This window comes from Ixodes scapularis, unplaced genomic scaffold (assembly GCF_016920785.2).
Source record: "Ixodes scapularis isolate PalLabHiFi unplaced genomic scaffold, ASM1692078v2 PGA_scaffold6__148_contigs__length_123643588, whole genome shotgun sequence".
Lineage (NCBI taxonomy): Eukaryota > Metazoa > Arthropoda > Arachnida > Ixodida > Ixodidae > Ixodes > Ixodes scapularis.
In genome coordinates this window covers 42,454,989-42,474,968 of record NW_024609881.1, presented here as the reverse complement: position 1 = coordinate 42,474,968, position 19,980 = coordinate 42,454,989, and the positions used below count along the sequence as shown (strand labels likewise).

General features: G+C 41.2%; 1 protein-coding gene across 1 annotated transcript in view; it reads left to right on the top strand.

Moving 5' to 3' along the window:
• Positions 1-19,980, top strand: part of LOC8039626 (MAM and LDL-receptor class A domain-containing protein 2) — a 297,389-nt gene that overhangs the window by 218,305 nt on the left and 59,104 nt on the right. Inside the window, exons 44-48 of the mRNA XM_040210496.1 lie at positions 3,847-4,032; positions 4,850-4,945; positions 7,641-7,789; positions 12,277-12,361; positions 15,650-15,805. Coding sequence (XP_040066430.1) covers positions 3,847-4,032; positions 4,850-4,945; positions 7,641-7,789; positions 12,277-12,361; positions 15,650-15,805 — 672 coding nt within the window. The remainder of the gene's footprint in view (positions 1-3,846; positions 4,033-4,849; positions 4,946-7,640; positions 7,790-12,276; positions 12,362-15,649; positions 15,806-19,980) is intronic.

Sequence of the window (19,980 nt, the reverse complement as noted above, 5' to 3'; positions counted from 1 at the left end):
ATAGGGTCAATGTTATGCTAAATGTACCTTTTGTTTCTCATTCCACTCAATGCATTGGACTTTCGGAGGCCAAAGCCAATAAATATATATAGATTAAATTGACTTAGCTTAGAAATGAATAACTGGAAGCTTGGTAAGAACCTCTGCAAGCTGAGCTGGTTGTTCGTTTAAGCATATTGCAGTAGTAAAATGCTTAAGAGAAACTATTCTGGCTTCGATTGGAAAATATTCGTCCAAGTCCACGATTCGCTTCGATATTGCTTCGCGTTCTAAGTTCACTGTTCGCACAAAGCTAATTTTATCACATTTTCATTTTAAAACCCATGAAATTTACCAGCAGTATTGAATTGATGCATAATTATGCACCAACTTAAATATTTCAGCTAAATATACCGATGAACTGCGTGCTGTTCAGTTCAATTGAACTTAAGTGTACTACATTCAGTGGACATTTTCGTCACATCCGAGCTCTAACAATGTCATAAAAAAACGCACAGGTTTTTGAAACCATTTTGCGTTTTCCGACTTTAATTGTGGATATATGAAATATTTACCTCTTTGTTATATCGTTTTGGGGATAAGGCAATCTAGAAATTTTGTTTCCTCTATAATTGCAGCGTCGGACATACGCACTCATTATCTAGGCGAAGGCACCAGGCTTTTAGGAAAGATAAGCAAGGATATCATTTTTATTCCTTTTACGGGCTAACTTTCGTGAACACTATGGAATCCTCAAAAGTTAGCCCATCAATGTTATTCCACGAAAGTAAAAACACGAAACTTTAGTGTTTTTTTTATTCAAAGAGAAATGTTCTAGAACCGTTCACTCTAAAAAGTTTTACATTTTACGGAAAATATAATAGCACGACTGGTTGAGAAATATGTTTCCGTATCCACAAAATTCTCAAATAAAAACAGCCACTTTTTTCACTGCTGAACAGAAAAGAGTACAGGGGATGAAGAAATATCGGGTACTTTTTCCCACCAAGAAGCTATTTCTCAACGTACATCGAAACCTAAATTAGTGTTCGTCTCAAGAGCTGAAGGAAACAAGAATTGGCGGTACACTCTAGAAAGGCTATAGCGACTAATCTACCCGCCAAGCACTTGGGAGGCCTAGCGCTGCAACTTACGAAGATAGTCGGCTAATGACGAGGCTGATTTGTTTATAACTAAGATAGTCTTGACTGCGGCAGTAAGCAAACTGAAACCACAAGCTCAGTTCCCGGTGCAGACTGTATTTTCATGTCTAAACGTATTATCACCTAGCAACGTCATTTTCTGAGCCACCTTCATATATATACATACCAGCGATTGGCCCTCCCAATTGTTTACAGCAGAGTAATCAGCCCAACATTTTTGTAGGTTATGTTTTTTTACACTCCCTACTTGGCCGGATATAAAAAAATGCAATACACTTCTACATTCAAATATTATAAATAACATCGCTCAATGCCCTCAGTCCTTTAGTTTGAAGATTGCATACATTAAAAACATTGTAGAATTAAAAATAGTACAATTCACTATGTTGCAGCAAAATCAGCCTCAGGTGGGAATGTTTCAAAAAGTCAACTTTATGTTTCATTACTTTGACACAGTGCTAGTCAGCAGAACTAAATTTGCTTTGCTATTTTGAGCATTGTTACTGCAGATCGGGGCACTGTCCAATTGGCAGAATGCTCCCCCCCCTGATTTCAGCAATAACAAAGTTCAATAGGGAAGGTTGGGAGGGGGTCACAACATCGTTAATATATATCATGTTACAAATGTTGATGGATAAAGCAGTAGTGTTCTTGTCCTTCATTTATTTTTTCGCAATTTTTTTCTTCTTATTGGCTTGCTGGCTTGCTGTGTGTTCTAAACTACTGTTGTTTTGATTCCTACTGTTTCTTTATCTCCGATATTAATCCTATGTAGGGAATCGACGACCCTGTCAAGCTGTGTAATTACAGATTTTCTTCTCTAGCTCCACTATTATTGTTGAAGACAATTTATGAAATATTATTATTGTTATAACCTTCCGTCGCCATGGTAATGTTAATCCGCCTGGATGTTCAAGAAACACTAAACTTGGAAAGAATTTTTTTTTTCAAGTGCCCTGATTTGTTATGTAACAAATACTCCGCGAGTAAAGTTAGGCAAATTTTTACATCGCGCGGCTTGATTTAATTTTTAAAGCGGAGTAATTTGAAAAAAAATTATTTTATTTAGAAATGAGCATTGGAAAGACCGCGCGAGTCACACAAATCGTTTGCACTTTGAAGAGATCAGACAGATCGTGTCCTTTAAGAATCAAGGTGAGACTTTTGTATTAAAGCTGCCGACATGGGTCCTTCTGTGTATTCAACGTTCAGGACAGTAGCGAACCTGAATAAAATGTAACAAATTAAGAGCGTGAATTCGCAACCTGCGGCGGCAGTCTGCAAATGAAGGATGTGTGGGTGTTGCAACAGACTGGCGACGGCAGCGACTCTTGACATATAACCGAAGTAGTTCGATAAAGAGCATTTCTTGTTGTTTTGTGTTCATGCATTGCTTTTTTATAAAAAATAGCATATTGCAATAATGCATTGCGTTGAAAGAGGTTTTCACATAATTTGACTCAAACGGGTAGTCTGCTATCAGAAATCAGAGTCTGCGTTTTGCTTATTAGCTGCACAATCTGTCGGATTTTTGCGCCAGTCAGACACTTTTCGTTAGTAGACCGAATTCACCGATACTGAAGTGAATATATATATATATATATATATATATATATATATGTTATTTTTTTTTTACTTTCTGCACAGCTCAGCACATTATTTAAAGGTTTCACATAAAAAGGACACAATTTGTGCCTTCTCCTTGGTGACTAGATTTTTGCTTGTTTTTGTCCCAAGTGTTAATTAAAAACGGAGCGTGTTTGTAAGTTGCATTCTACACACGAAAGAATAAAAAAATACGCCAAAGCGCGCAATATGACATCCCAGTGTGTACTGCAATACCTTCTTCATGAAGTGGCTGTAGCGCTAAATATTATGATCATCGCACTCTTTGATGTTTACGGTTGAACTAAAAATACATTTTGAGCTTGTTTTGTTTAGGTAAATGAATTAATTTTCTTAGTTTCATTCAATATTTTTTTTTTACGCGCATGGGTACCGAACCTCGTCAAAGCAATTATGTTTTGTTTCATGTTTAACAACAAGCTGACGCTAAGGTAGTGTGTCATTCTTACGGAAGATCATTGTTGTGTTTCCTTTGTACCTGCTGTTAATATGTGTAGCTGGTTTTATCCGTTTGTTTGGTGTCTTCGGCCCAAATAATTGGTTGGAGATGTTCTAGTTTAATTTTAAGTTGAAGTTCTTATTGCATGGGGAAGAGTGGCAATTGTATATTTTCTTCTGAACCAAGAGCACCGTGTCCCCTCCCCCCCCCCCCCCCCGAACCCTCAAAAGAAAGTACAGTGTTGTTTTTTTAAAGCTAAAATATGAACGCGAAATAAAACGCTCATTACCCGTAAAATTTAAAGCTACAGGGACGATACCGGTGCTAGAGCTTAAACGCAACGCTTTATCTTATAAACGAAAAAAAAAAACTATTTGAAGAAACGTTCAATCCCCAAAACATTTGGCGCCATCTATTCATCCCCATGTTTTCATGGTCTTTTTCTGTCACCATTTACCTTGTGAAACAATAAGAAAATATCTTGTAACCTTTGATTAAGATGAAGGTTAGTAGTGAAAACTTTGGCATCGGGTGCAGTGTATTTCATCGGTGAAAAGAATACAGTATTTTTTTTCAGGGTCAACGACTCTATAGCATTTACTCGTCCTTCAGTGTTAACATTAATTTTAACCTTCACAGGAGCTTGTGACTTCTCGATCGATCTGTGTGGTCTGACATCCGCTGATCCGGATGCAAGGTACACGTGGAACCGAACATCGGCTCAAGACGTAACCAAGAATCCATCGAGTGATGTTGGGTTGCCGAAAACGGACAGCAACCAAGATCCCCAAGGATTCTATTGTGCCTATAGGGAAACAAATCAAGGTGACGTGTGGATCGATTAATAAAAAAATAATACTTGCGGCACTTTCGCTAGTCTTTAAGGTATTCTCGTAGATCGTTTACGTCGTCCCGTAACGCTGTCCGAAACCCGCTACGATACCCGGAACTCAACAGTCAAGGTCGTTGGCGCGCAGTTGTTGTAGCGGATTCTTTGTTGCGGAGGGCTTAGTGGAGGGAGAAACGCGGTCTACGAAAACTTTCGATTGCCATTATAATTTGACGAATGCAAAATTAACTTCTATTGGGCATAGTTGTATGCTGTTTATCTTGGGCGCCAACTTTGCTTCGTATGGGTATTGATTGTTTAATAAAACTGTCCTTCAATACAACGAAATATTGAGGAATTGCGCGTTATTTCCCGGCACTTCGGGGCGCATATTGAAGTAGCTGGGGCAATGAACGTTATTCTCAGGCGACAGGGAAGATGTTAACGTTGCATGTAGGAAACTTTTGTAGGATGTCATTACTGGCTGGCTGATATTTTTTGTCAAAATTATTAGAGAAGCTTCAGCATAATTTCAAAGCATTAAAAAAAGAGAGGTTCGTTGGACTCGCACGAAACATCTCGCCCGTTTATATTATTTGTGCATGTATTGAGTACCAAATTAGGGCAAATATTTAATTTGCTAACATTGTCTCGAGTCTAATACCCTGCTAGAATATAGGCCACTGATCGATAAGCTGAAGCTCTGGTTTTTGAAACTTTTTAAAATAATTTTTAAGTTGACACGCCCGTCTTGGTCCTGTGTTAGCAGAGGCTCCTCAAAGTATTTGAACTATTACTGTTTTGCCTTTGCAGATGATCCACAGGGATTGATGAACGCCTTGTTGACACCAAGGTTTGGTGAAATTGCACACCCATGTACCGTCAGCTTTTATGCTTTCATCAGTAAACGTGAGTTTGGCCCTGTAGTTATGGACGCGTACGAGTTCATAATATTTTAGTTAGCTCTCAAACACCAGTCAGACATACTTTTTGCCGCTATCAGTTTAGAAAGGATTTCAGCATTCCAGTTCATGGCGTAACTTAGCTCAAGTTACACCAACATGTTGTTAGCTCGCTGTAGAGAGTACACTGTATTGTCAGTGTACGCTTTTTGTTTCACAATACTGAGTCCTTCAATACGGACGGCAATTTTATCCCAACTACCATGAATTCAACAAAAAGAAGCGTAGTGTAATAAATATAACAATATTGAACAATATTGCACTATCTGGAGGGAGTTGGTGATGCATGGCGAACCAAAAGCAGCGCAAAGCAAGGGCACAGACGAGTGGAAGAACTGCACGAAACCAGGCGCCGACTTATAACTAATAACTAAACTCATCAGAAAAACCCACGTAACGGCAGAACCAGAAACAACAAGCTACACCTTTGTTATGGACCAGTCTTGGTTCATTGAGACAGGTGTAAGTGCGTTCTGCAGTTTACTAACGCGAAAGGCATGACGCAGCACGCAGACTGGAAGACGAGATAGGTTTTGGAGCCGTCCTACACTTCATAAAGCGAGGAAAGGGCGTCAACCAGTCCACCATTGATTGCAAATCCGAATACACAATGAACATCACTGTGAAGCATTTTATTTATAACATCGGAGTAGTTATTTTTGGGGGGTGGTAGTGAAGGTTCGTGATTTTTTATTAAAGGGGATAAGCTTCGGAGGTTTTTTGAGCAACAGAAACTGAACTCACTTTCAGAATACCATGACACATTTCTTTAACGAGATAGCTTTAGGAGCTCGTGTCGCAGAAAAGACGTCGTCAAAGGCGTCGCGACGGGAAAATCTTAATTAGTAGCAAGGGGCGTAATTTCATAACCACATTACCTCGCGTGGCAATATCAAACAGCCCGCAAAACCCTCGCAAAACGCCACGTCACACGTGGAATGAAATTGATTAAAAAATGACATGTTTAAAACGATTTTACTTTTTGAATTAGTTCAATAGTCTTAAAGAAAAGATTCAGGAATTTTAGTCGGGATCCAAACCCACGACCTTTCAGTGGCGACTGGAACAGTCTACTGACTAACCCACGCAGAGCAACTTGCATGGCTGGGGAACTAGCGACAGTTTATATATGGTATTTAGCTATTGCGTACTACTCTTAAAAGGCGAATCTTAAGCGTCCTCCAAGTTTATTATCTCTAAATATAAACTGCCTCTTGAGAAAACGAAAAATGAAGGCGATGCCAAAAAAACATTCAAATTTTCCAGTCATTTCCAATAGGGTAACATCGTATATTGTATATCTGACGGTCGAGAAGGCAGTTAAAAACACAGTATTTGTGCCTTTTTCGTTTTGTGAATATGTAAATTTTCAGCAGTCATTTCACGCCGTCAAACTTCTTGTAACACTTCGGAAAGAGGCTATACTTTTCCCAGTTTGGAACATTTCACGTTACATTTTTGTACTGCCAGTAAAAACATCTCAGCCTCTCCGGCACAACTTCAAGACTCGGTGCCTGCGAGAAAAAAATATTGTGACTTGTAATTTGGGGTACCAATTCAGTTATATACACGGTGTTGTTTTCTTAGCTTCACACATATGTTATATAAAAGTCGTGAAAGGTACACTCTGCGGTTTGTGCACGTGAGTTAAATGTCCAGGGAAGAATAAATGGGTGGCTAATCTTTACAAAAAGTCGGCTAATTAATTTTAAAAACTTATTAATATTTTAATTTGTTAAAATATAAATATATTTGCATTTAGAAACTTAGAAAGCGTCATCGAAAACCACAAGATCAACTCTTTTTAGTCTACAACGACTTGAAGCTCGTGGGAAATTCGGGGGCGCCCAAAAATCACTACTGGTGCAGCAGGCGCAAAGCTAGCAGTGGCAAAACGCGGATGATTAGATTATCATCGCGTTCCGCCACTACTACTTTTGCGCCTGCTGCGCGTGTGATAACTTTGGTTTTGCCTCCGAGCTTCCCATGTGATTTAACTTGTTCTAAAAATAGTTTTTGTAGTGGTTTTCGATGACGCTCAGTAAGTTTCTAATTAGAACCATATGTCTAATTTTACTTACCAAAAAGTTATCTAACGAATCTTAAATAACTTCTCGACTAATTGCAAAGATTAGCCACCCACAAAATATCCCCCTGGCCATATACCACCTAGAGAATCCGCATAAGTGTGACTTTCACGGCTTTTATTAAACAAATCTGTAAAGGTGGAAATCGAAAACACCCAATATATATAAAGGTGTAATAGGGTGAAGACTTTGGCGTGTTGGTTCCGGATATTCAATAATTAAAAACTACGCGAACAAGGCGAAGGACAAGAGGAGAATTAAACAGACAGAGTGCTGTCTTTGTTCGTGTCCTCTCGTCCTTTGTTTTGTTCTCGCTGTTTTTAGTTCTTCAATTTAAAGGCGTCATTAAGTTATTGCAGGATATCTTATGTACACATTGTTTATTGGACACATTTATAGCACGTTTTACAAAGGGGACTTGTTTAAATAAGATGAGGAAATAGGTTATGTAAACTTTGACATTTCTGCAGAGTGGAGTATATGACCTAAAAAAGTGTGAATATATTCACATTGAACTGAAGCGGGTGTCGTTTGAAGAATATATTTATTTCTTAGCCCCTGCGTGGCTGTGGTTTGGAGTGCAGCGAAGCACCAAGTATGGAAGTGTTTTCCGAAAGCGCTTCGCCTTGCTCAAGGGGAGCGAGAGTAGCCACGCGTGGACCAAGATGACAGCCAAAGTTGGAAATTGGAATCCCGGCTCCAGAGTAAGCTTTTTTTGTAACTTTTAGATAAATTGAAGTCTAAAAGGGTCGAACTAGTCTTAGGAACGTGTGTGTGTGTGTGAAATATTTTAATAGTTTAGGTTTGTAAAATGTATGTTCATATTGTATAAAAATATTGTTTCCTAACATTCTATGAATTCCTTTTCGCACATCCTGAATTCCCTAGCTCGACAAAGTGAGGTTTTTAGAAAACGAAATTAGGAGCAAGGGGAAGTTAATGCACCAGCAGATTGTTTTTTTTTATTTTGTACTGGCGTGTTTCTGTATGGTCGTTTCACCATAGACATTATTTTATGAAAAAATGTAATGCAATAGAAATCAGACACCTTCCAACAATGCCTAGAACATGATTACCTTAGTTTAGTTATTCACATCACTTTCAAACATTTAGTGCACGTGTCGGGCAAAAGCTCTTAACCTAATAACCTTATGCTATTGTGGTATTTCATATACTTTTAAGATCGCAAAACAAAATGCATTAAGAGTATGAATAAAAATAAATTATTTAAGACGTGGATAATAAATTCACAGTTCTTGTCTATTCTTCTGCGTACATCATTGCTCTTCCTAGAAACCGGTGCCTATTTTTTTATAAACCTTAAATCTTTGATTGTGTCTCATTTCGAAATCTTTCAAAAACCTTCACTTACGTTTTATATCCACGTGCTCTGTGGCTACGTGTACATGGATGCAACAGCAGCGCATCGGATCCAGTTAGCAAATCGGATCCACTTCAACCACTACGTTTAAATGGATTCGGGTCGACCAGTAGCGGAACCTCGTGTCGAAGGATCACAACGCAAACCTCGTGACCTTCAGATTGTTTCCGAGGTGTCCGGTTTGCCTAGCGGCATGCAAAGAAAAGCTCCCGTAATCCCTCGCTCGAGGACTCAATCCGATCCGCTAGCCTATACATTTATAGTCTCGATTCGGATTGACTATCTCAAACCACCCGGTCCCAGCGGATCAGATCGGATCGGATCCGATCCGATCCGAGTTGTTTACATGGACCGATTCAATTCGTTAACTGGATCCGATGCACTGCAGTGGCATCCATGTAAACTTAGCCTGTGACTCTCCTGAGACTTTCCTGGGCCATGAGGATATAGAAACGAATAAATAAATAAATAAAGAAATACGCGTATAAAGCTTCGTGTATTCTTGGTTGTTTGTAAAGTAACTTGAGATCCGCACCGCCTCCCAGCCGCAACCTAATTAACCTGTATATTCTCGAGGTTACAATATGCCTCTCAAATACGCGATCAACATTAGCGCGTATGTAGCAAAACGCTCTAAACCCAGAACGACATCATAAAAAAACAGCTCGCAAGAATATGAAAGGCCCAATCGTCTAAGCAGTTGATAAGGAAGTCATGAGCACATATTAACTTTAAACACTTTTTCTGAGGGGGGGAGCAAGAGTGCAACAGAAGGTTATTTATTTCCTCACCCTAAGTAATGACGGCTCAGTTGGCGTCGTCGAATGCTTATTTTTTTATCGTGAAACATCTTAATTGCGCACGACATAAACGCTAAGCATGCTATTTCCCTATTAGCCCCTCATGCAGGAAGCAATAAGTTTTTAATGCTAGAACCTGTCCTAAAATCAATCAACAAACTTGGTGCGTACACGTAACAGTGGGAGTTTCCTCAAGAGGGTATTTCAGGGATAGAATTTACTTTGTAAAATTTCAACATGAAGCTCATTTCCCCTGCCGATAGACCAGCGCCACTTGATACGGTACAATGCGAATCCCAAGAAAGGTGACCCAATTAGTCGAGGGTAGAGCCGCATATCGAGGAAGTTTGGTCAATGGGAGGTGCTGCAGAGCCAGGGCGTGCACCAGACGCAGAACGAGGGTTCGACATGCTTTCTTGGCCAACCAGAAGCCGACAAGAATCCTCTAGCGGTGGTAGGTAGAAACAGCTTTAATAATATAAATAAATATATGGTTTAATAGGTTCGTAAGGGTTAAATGTAGAAACTCATCCTTGTTGAAAATAAGGTGCACCTGATGTTTCGAACATCATCATTCAAAACGATGTAAGGAACAAATGTGCCGCTCGAGCACTTTTTAGCTCGGACAAAGGGTGACCTCTCGGACTGCAGATTCCCGGCCTTCGGCGTCTGGCGTACAGATTATGTCGATCGTTCCGCTGGTTCCGCTCTTCCACCATGATCTTGAATGACCGTGATTGAAACATCACGTGAGACATATTTTCAGTCACCGAGGGTGACACCGACGCTCTCATTATTTTCGTTTCTCGCGACCATTGTCAGTGTTTCTTTCCGGCTCCTAATTGACCACATTCGAATAAGCGAAGATGCCCTGGAACACGCCCAGCCCGCTTTTGACAAATTTCCCCTTCTCATTTATCCTTTATACTTCCCAATGAATGTCCAAACTCTCTACATATACGGCTCTGGTCGAGAGTTATGGACCCGGCGCCGTTTCCCGATAGGCGCGGAGAGCAGTCTACGCGCTCAACCGAATGTACATGGCGCCGTCGTCTGGTTGCTGGGATGGCATCGCGCACACATGCGTTTGATTTCAACTGAGCAAGTCATGCAGCCTCGTACTCCTTTGTAACAAAAGAACACAGCGACACGCTGGCGCCATCTATTAAAAAGAGCTTGAGGTGCATTTAACTAGAATGAAGCGTTTACAGTACTTAAGAATTTAAATGTACATACTATCTTCTAGAAATGGTCGTTGATAGCATTCTCGAATGCTTTTCAAGCCCACGGCGAACAAAATTATGGCCAAAATAATAGAAAGTATTAGAAAAGCCGAACTGTTGCAGTGCGTGGATGGAGCCAGTGATTTCTCTCATCGTAATTGGTCATTTTTATAGTAAGCTACCTATTCAGTGCTTAATTTAATTACGTTTTAAGTCATTACCCTTTATATAAGTGGAGATGCAATAATTGTATAATATACAAACATGGCAGAAATAGTACCAATAGAAACGAATAATAAAAACGTAGAATTATTTGATGTAGTAGGTGGCAAGTGTTCCCCACATTTTGAAATATAATAGCGAGTTCGTTTCACGGCACTCGTGCCCACGCGTGCCCACTCGCAGCGTGGAACGGGTTTTTCGGCCGGCACTCCACGAGTGGTTGCACTCTCCGAGTTCGTTTCAGCGCTGACACCCCACGCGTGCATGCACTCACTGCACCGAGAAAATCGGAAGTGCGCCAAAGTGCAATCCCGTCATGCCTCGCTGCGGTGCGGCCGGCGAGGAGCGGGAGCAGACGACGAGGGTTCGTCTGCTACGATGGTGCGCGGAACCGAACGGAAAAAAAAAAGTAGATTTTCTGATAGAAATCGCGTCCCGCGGACAAAGAAATGAAACGCGAGCTTGAATTGTGAGCGTCTGCTTTTCACGAAGGAAGCAATTGACAACCCGTGATTTATTTGCAGGTTTTAAATCGCTCTGTTGCCGTACAAACACTGAAATATACCAGTGTGTAAAGAAATGCTCAGAACAAACGCAACAGCGGCCACCGAGATGTCTATCACCATCCGTGTGCGGGTGAAAAATTTAACATTTGTCGACAAAACTCCCTCAGCAGAAACCTCTGACTGCCAAATAAGCATCAGAGAAAGCTAAAGATGGAGACTTTATTTGAGGATTGGGCAACATCATCATGTTTAACATTTACCTACGCCAGCTAACTTGCCCCGTCGTATTTTGTTCGAGAAAGTTCTCGTTCTCGACGTCCTCTCCAAGGCTAATGTCTAATCCACCTATAATGTTGATCCAAATCGAAAGTACCAGTTTTGCTGGATATTCCAACAGGCTAGTATTAAGCCGTACTCTTTCAGTGGTTCACGCGTAATACCATGCTCAAACGGATCAAGCTTCTGCTCGGACAGCATCACCAGCTTTCTTCAGTGTAAACGGTTATAAGAATAGAAAGATCGCAACCAGCTGCTTTGTAGACAGCTGGTTGCGGAAATTTACGCCGTCTGTAATTATCTCTACGGCAGCCTAGCTGCTTGAAGTCATCGCAACTATAAACTACAGGTTTATCTATAAACCAACGTTTATAGATAAACGTTGGTAGCGACTGCATTCTCGCATTCCCACGCATCACTCCGAACAGAAAGGCGCTAGTTTCGGTTAGAAGTCGGTACCTTTTCTACAACATAGATGGCGGCAGCATCAGTCTTCTGCACTCGGTGCATTTGGCGAGTTTGTAGAGTTGGTCGTGGTTTGAGTCCAGCTTTTTGTGCAACACTCTGTGAGTGCGATGCATTCTGGGAGAGAACTCGAATGGTGCCAGTGCGTGTGAAACGAACTCGCTATAAATATAAGATATTGTGTCTATTGAATCTGGCTGATTCTTCTAATTTTAGATAAAAAACCGATAGGAAAAAAATTTAAAGCTATTGGTCGCAGGAATAAACGGAAGTAGTTTGGAAGTGTTTGGTTTAATATACAGTGTTGGCTTTTTTCAGTTTTACTTTATTACCGACGGAACACACACCAGTATCGACGCCATTGAATACCGCGGCTGCCATCCAGACAGAAGCAGCGACTCCTGTAAGTTATAGTAATGATATTTATTATTTGCTAGACACATTCCCTCCACATTGTTTGCTTTTGAGCTAAGATTCTGAAATCTCTTGGTGACGGTCTCAGTTGTGAGTGAGCGCTCTCTCTTTCCTGTTTTCTCTTCCTTACCTTAATTGCGCTGTTTACTTCAACACACAAGGTTCCTCTAAAAAAACAAAAAAAAAAAACACACACACACATACACTGTTTTTTAACCATAAATATAAACGCATCGTCAAATGGTTATTTAAAAAAAAAAAAAACATATAGCGTTAGCAGACCGGATGACACGTCAAGGTTTTAAAGCTGGCCGTTGGCTACTTCGTGATATATAAGTGATTTTCGAAATTTCCTTATAAGAAAACGGCGGTTACCAAGGCAGACGAGTACGTGCGGATAAATGGCGTCACATTCTGGGAATCAACCCTATTTCCTCATTTAAAGTTTCTTCAAATCACTTCCAACTCTTCCAAATAAGGTACCGGTAAGTACCGTACCTTTGCCATCTGGTCCGAACTGCTTGCGCTACAGTTGGGTTGAGAGTGAGCGTTGGGTAATGCGTCGTTTGTTTTCGTTGTTAGAAAAATAATATATTGCTTTAGGGATGCACTTTGTGATGTCTAAAAAAATAGCCTGACCATTTGTTTTTTCTGAAATTGTGGGCTCACTTCTCTAATCATAATAATAAAAAAATTACTTCAATCCCGGCATCCCTCTTTGTTTCTGATTCACATCTAGTCTTACCCCGACCAACTCTAAGATCGGATAGAGCAAATCAAACAACGTCAAAATTACATCGTCACGGTGCTCTTCCCATTTCTGCGTTTGCTAAAACCTGGCGGACTGATCACACACGGCGAATGATTTGCGAACCGTTGCTACATTCTATATGCGATTGGCTTAGCCAGTAAACACACAAAGGCATGCAGCGCCTTGACAATTCAATTCTGGTGTTGCTCGATCATATGTATCGGTTTGTAGCTTCGGCAGCAGTCGGACTAAAGGAAAAACGAGGATACCTATTTTTTTATTTAAATAGTTCTGGTGGTGCGTGTCATCGTCCTGTGCAGCGGAGGGTTACAGTTTGTTTCAAGTCACAAAGAGGCCTAGAATCGACTGGTCTATGGCTTTGAATCTCGCGGTACTGCACAATAACAATTACTTTTCTGTTTTCTAAACTTATTTGGGTGTTAACTACCGCTAGCTGTGATACCAAATAAAGAATTTACCCTTCAAAGCACGCATATGTACGTATCGCTATGCAGCTGTTGATGCGTTTTCTCAATGTAAGTGTCTTTTATAATTTATTTTAGGTATTTCGATGGGCATGAATATTTTTCTAGGGTAGTGGCTTCGGTATGTTACGTAATTTAATATTTGTTGTCATGAATAGCAACCTAATTTGATAAGCTTCACCCGTAACTAAAGAGATCTGAGAGGAACATCTGATGAACTAAACCCTGAGACTATAGAGAAAGACGACTAAGAAGGAGAGGAAGAAGAAGAGCTTTTGGCATCTTTTTTCCTAGTCTCAACGTTTCAGTTCATCACGTTCAATCATCAGCAGTTCGTTTGCGCCCTCAATTTCTGCTCGTCAACATCGCTTTGTTGGTTGAATCGACGCAGCAAAGTTACAAGACAAAACCAAAGACTGCTACAAGATTATTTTAACGAGTGTCTTGCTAGGAGCACTTGTGAAGGTTCAACCCATGGGGGAATCGCCAAAAGCATATAGTGAACTAAAATGGTTACTCAAAAGCTAATACTTTCCCCTATAGCAATCAGCTTGGACTGCTTGGAAAATAAACGAGTGATGAAATGAATTCACCAACCTTATTTAAGGCCTGAAAAATTACACAAAAATATCCAGATCCCTTCAACCGTTAAATAATAAAGAGTTAATATAAGTAAGAGTGGTCCCATTTGTAAGGTGATGACTCTAGTAGTATATCCGAGCAAGTTTGTATCGAGGAGAAAAGTGTGCCGGACCGCCACCAAAACCTTCACAAGCAAAACAAAAACAAAAACGAAACATTTGTCGGCCGTCAATTAAGTTGGGGTTGTTCACCTGGCATCACCAGCGTGAACTACGTCACATGACGCCTTGAAGTCACGTTGTCACTTTACGCTTTGTTATGCGACGTAACATCACCTGACATCTTGACACACGGCACCGTGACGACATATGCTTGGATGGTTGAACGTCACATTCTTGGTCGTGTGGTTGGCGGAACGTCACATAGTCACACGACACCAACCACTTTAACGTGACAAATACAACGGCGTCACGTGATTTGACATCACACTCTGGTGTCACGCAATATCACTTTGAATATATGCTGGAACTCTCCTTCAAGCTTCTTTAGCGTAACTGCTTGTTTTTCTTTTAGACACTTGTGGTCCGAACTTCGATTGTAATGCGTAGTTGAGCTCCTGCATTTCACACTTTCACAAATTGAGAGATAATTGTGGGGGCCGGAGACGCAGAAGTAGACTGGAGCGGGAGTTTGAGGTAACATTCATTGCGATAATACAGAATGTACTCGACGAAAAAAAAAACGAAAAAAACGTGATTTACTGTTTGGGTAAATAAACTCTGCGTGGCAGAAATATAAAACTAAGCGATAATATGATGCTAGAGGTTGGGATAGGACGCGATATTTTTACATTATATTACTGGGATCGAAATGTAATTGAGAGAAAATAAATTTTCCTATAAGCTGACGACCACCTGAGCCTAATGTTGTCAAAACAAGACATGACATCTTGGCACCTGTAACATCTGTTTCAATAAAACAAAAAAAAAAAAAGCTTGTCACCAAGAAAGAAAACAAAGCCCTACCACTTTCTTGGTGACTAGCGTTTTCCACTGTTATAAATCTCACGAGGGCCCACAGTTTCGAGTTATGTTTTTACAATATTGGGCAGGCGTGGATGTGGGCTCCTAGATGCTTTTATTTTTTCGAAATTTTTTTTGATCCAGGTAACATCCTGGTCTCAAACGTTCGCGCTATATACCAACCGCCAGCGTCACATTCTGGAGCATTTGATATTTTTGGGATGCATAGTTTATTTATTGGGCCCTGAAAAACAGCGCGTCCTCGCTTCTCGGGCACATTATGTGAACATCATGTCACACCCTGACGTCACGCTGCCACATGATGGCGTGTCCTTGTCACGTTAACCTGGGTGTCTCTACCTGAGTCAATATGAACTGCATTTCTTTTTAAATTTGGCAATATTCGGGTTTTTTACCTGTTTTTGTTTTCTCACCAGACGAGGAGGACTTGTTGGTCAGCTGTTCCTTTGAGCTCGAAGACAAGTGTGGGTGGTTCCCAGAGAATGAAGTGACCGAGCTTGACTGGGTCAAGTACACTGGTGGGAAACCCATCCGCAGCTGGCAGCCTCCTTCCGTAGATGTGGGTCACTCAGGTACAGTCTATTCTTATATTGAAGAAGTATACAAGATACGAGTTTGCGAATACGAAATACAAAATCCAAATGTATGCAAGAAGTTCACTTTAAATTATTGCGTATACAAATAAATTTAATTGGAGGAAAGACGTTAGGGTTTTGGAATTTTCCTTTTATGTCTTGAAGTTCATAATTGGACACAAAGAACTATAATTAGGCACAAACCGCCCGAAATTGCTTATTGTTTATATGCAGAAAAGTTTGCTTTAAGTTAAATTAAGCTCTAAAACTGCATGAAGCGTTGTTACAATTAACTGGTCGTATATGGAATTTAATCGTTAAACGTAGCACAATTAAACAGCGAAGCTGTGTATGGCTACAGTTTTGTGAATTTTCCGTGTGCTAACCAAACACTTACACTTGCACTGGCACACGCCCACGCCTTCTTTGTACAAAAGATTCCAAGTAAATAACCAAAATAAAGCATTGACAAACGCGCGTGCAAAGTGCCATTTTTTTTAGACATTTGCTTTAGAAAAGTTAATATTGCTGAGGCCAGCACGTTCGGCGCGGGGTAATTTTGTAATAGGTCTGCTCAGTAGGTTAGTGGTACAAAAGCACCATTGTCATGATCAGTAGACTCTCAGGTAGATATTAAGGGTTTCTCAAAGATTTGCCACTGTGCGACCCGCGTCGGCCATGTCTACGCTCGCACCGCCCTCTCTTTGTCGTCATTCCAAGTGCTTGCGTGTTTAGTTTTTTTGTTCTCCCGGGATGGCGGTCCCGTCGCGCGTGTCTACTGTACTTTCCTCCAGCTCCTCAGGGCGGGTCTGTGTCGTGTGCTAAGGAGATTGGCTGACCATCCACCTTTACGGTGTGGAATGGCTCATGATTTGTTTAGAGTTATTAAAGCTTAAACAAACGTTTACCCAACCAAGACTCGTACTGTGATTTACGACCCAAACACCTGTGGTTTTAGCTGCGGTCACATGTTGTATTCATTTGGCCAATGGACGTGAAGAGGCAGCCGGGAAGCATTGTTGTGTTAGCGAAACTGGGTGTTGGATTTTAATCCGAACAGATTCATTTAAAGAAATTGTGCAAGGTACACTAATTTTGGCCTGAGTAGGTGAGTTATACGGCCGAGGGACATGATATAAGGCAGGAGTCGGCAATGCGTAGCAGAAACAGGCTGAGTTGTCACAAAGCTGACAAGAACGGGGCAAACGGCAAGTCGGCAAGAGTGAAGGCAAGAGAGGGAGAAAGGGGAGGCAGGTGAAGAAACGGAACGCAGGATGTGAAGTCGTGATCTGTACAAGTATGGCTATGCCGGGCAAGGCTAATCGGATATCATGCTTGTTGCGGTCTAAAGCCATTTGAGGTCCTTGAGTTTGTGTGGTCCGTGTGGTCCTTGAGTTTGTGTGAAAAAGTGGCCGGGGATGGAAAAGGGCGAAGGGGCTCTACTTGTGTCGTTCCGGCGGCCGCGTGTATTTGCTTCGCCGGTCACAATGGGGCCTCGGGCCGCGGGTTGCTGACCGCTGCAATAAGCGTTTTCTCGACAGGAGAATAAGTAGAAATAACTAAAATTTATCAATTAAAGTGATTAGGACAAAACACCAGTACCACACTCTTAGGGCCTAACTTATGTTCCTTTTTTTCCCTACTTTTTTATAATTCTCGATAGTTTTGTGAATAAATATTTAGTCCTAGGACCCTCACATCCACTCCCTTCGTGAAGGCTGCTATGTTTGGGGTGTTCGTGATTTTCTTAGCCCACCGACCCTGGCGGCGCGGCATCCCGTTGCATGCACTAGACACTTGGCTTACTCGGAGTCTCAAGCTTCAGCTTTCTTGCTCACCTTAGGCGTTTCGAAACGATGACGTATACTACATCACTGGCTTTGTCAGAGTCTTCAACACTAGCCGCATAAGCAATGATAGTAATTGCTGTCAAGAGATCACAAAAACTGATTTTTTTTTACCTCAACCCCTTGGCGACCAGCTCCAGCGGCGAGGACGCAACCGTCACTGACGAACTAACAGTCATCTGCGACGATCTCGCACAAAAGAGTACTCGACCGTGGATTGGTGCTCACACAAAATCATCGTATCCGAGAGGGTCCAAGCATCGCGCGCGAAATTTCGTTCCCTTGTTTCACGTCGAGTAGAATAATTCAGAACTTGTTTTATTCTCATAAAAAATTTCGGTATCCCGCAGCAAACAAACTTCGCGACATTTGAACTGCTTTTGCGTTGGGAACTACGCAAGCGTTCTTTTGACACCGAACCCATGGGATCGGAAAGGAACCCGGCGACCAGAGGGCGAAGGACCGAGCATAGCTTAGCGAGCCGACCTTTCGCACGTTCAAGTTCGGCTGAAAGTCAAATAACCATGTGGCACGAGTGATAGCAATGAGCGTTATGGTATCCCAGTAAAGTGAGTGCTTGCGATCGCAACCTACCGAGTTTGCGCGAACATGGCGTCATTTGTGAACCTAGGAGAAAGCGTTCAACTGCGCGATCATAGTCAAGTTGTTTATGCCAAACATGGTGTGACTCACTAGAGCAGTGATATCAGAATTCTGCCTGTGTTACCTGGTGGCCAAACCAGAACGATGAACATTCGTAAATTGATTACTTAGCTCTAACAGTCTCAATACATGGCGTACATTCTAGTTAGCTTATGTGCATTTCATTTCAAGAGTAATCTACCCCAATAAGCGCCGTGTCCTAACCTAGTTAGGTCTCTAAATTAGGATAATAAACATACTGCAATTATTAACTTGCTGAACGTCACAGACCTTTACTAAATCAACACAATACAGATAAGACTGAAGCGCCTGGAATGCATAGGTTTTCGATAAAGTAATAATTTCCACATCGTCCGTGTTTTTGCAGCGCACGCCTTGCGCCTGGTGCACGTGTGGTAACGTTCGTGGAACCCCAAGCTTCACACATACTTTCAGCGGATCAAAAATGTATTTGTTTAGGAGTTTTCGATGACGCTAAGCGAGTTTTTATTTGGAACCATATGTTCGTTTACCTAAATTTAAAACTAATTTACATTATTTAGTTAATTATTCTACTATCATGTCTATTACCTCCCCTTGTATGTCCGCGTCTGAGTATAATTCACATCCGGAGGCCGCATTTGTGCACCATTCACGGCGTTTTATTTTTAATATATTTGTTTGAATTATAGTGATAAGGTTGCGTTCAGAATTACTTTAGTTTTATGTTTTTTAAGCTAGTTTTAATTATGAAATACCAAATATTGTGTAGAAGAAGATACGCCCGGTAGCTACAAATATTTGTCAAGTTTGAATTTCTACAAAATCCTCTAGAGCTTTAAGAAATCATCTGTAGAAAGCGAACAATCTACAAAAAAAAATTAAATTATTTGCTTTCTTGTTTTCCTTGGTCTTCCTTGGTGAGGATACCCATTTTTGTAAGGCTCTGCGGAATTTCATTTTATCTTGTTATAACAGAGTTCTTTTTCTCCATACTATCGTAGTGCTCATTTTTATCCAAGGAGTGATATAAGCACCTATTTATAATGCGAGGAAAGGGTTACCTTGTGTTCTTCTGCCAACTAATCTAGTCACTAAAGGGGTAAGGCTTTTTTGACTATGGGTACGATTCCTTAAACGCGTCTCCTCCAGGGTTGTGTTTAGAGTCCTTGACCGCCCGTACATCGAAGGTGCGTCCCGAGGTGTAAACAAATCACGTCATAGTGGCCAGCGTGCCTTGATGTCGGACGTCGCGGTACTGACGGTTGGTCGTAGGCATTCAAGAAGAAAACAAATCCGGCAAATAAATCTGTCGCTATCACCATGTCCTCCCAACTTGTTGCTGCAAAATATTTCATGCACTGTGAGATGCCTCACCAACAATATGACATTTGTATGAGGTCATCGGGCGAAAATAGAGGAACCGCATTTAAGGACCGTGTAGGCACACTACTCAGCTGTAGGCGCGCTGGAGGCAGCATACTGTAGTGATGTGATTGCGCTGGCTGGTCCACTAACCTAATTCCACTTTAAAAATACCCAGAGCACGCTACAACACAAGATCGTAGCGATTGGCCCGTGCGAGTCTCGTTTGTTCCGGTGAATTAGTATCGTTGAGTGCGCTTCTCATTGCGCATTTCTGTAGTGCAGTAAAGCGACACAAAGATAATAGGCATCGCAATT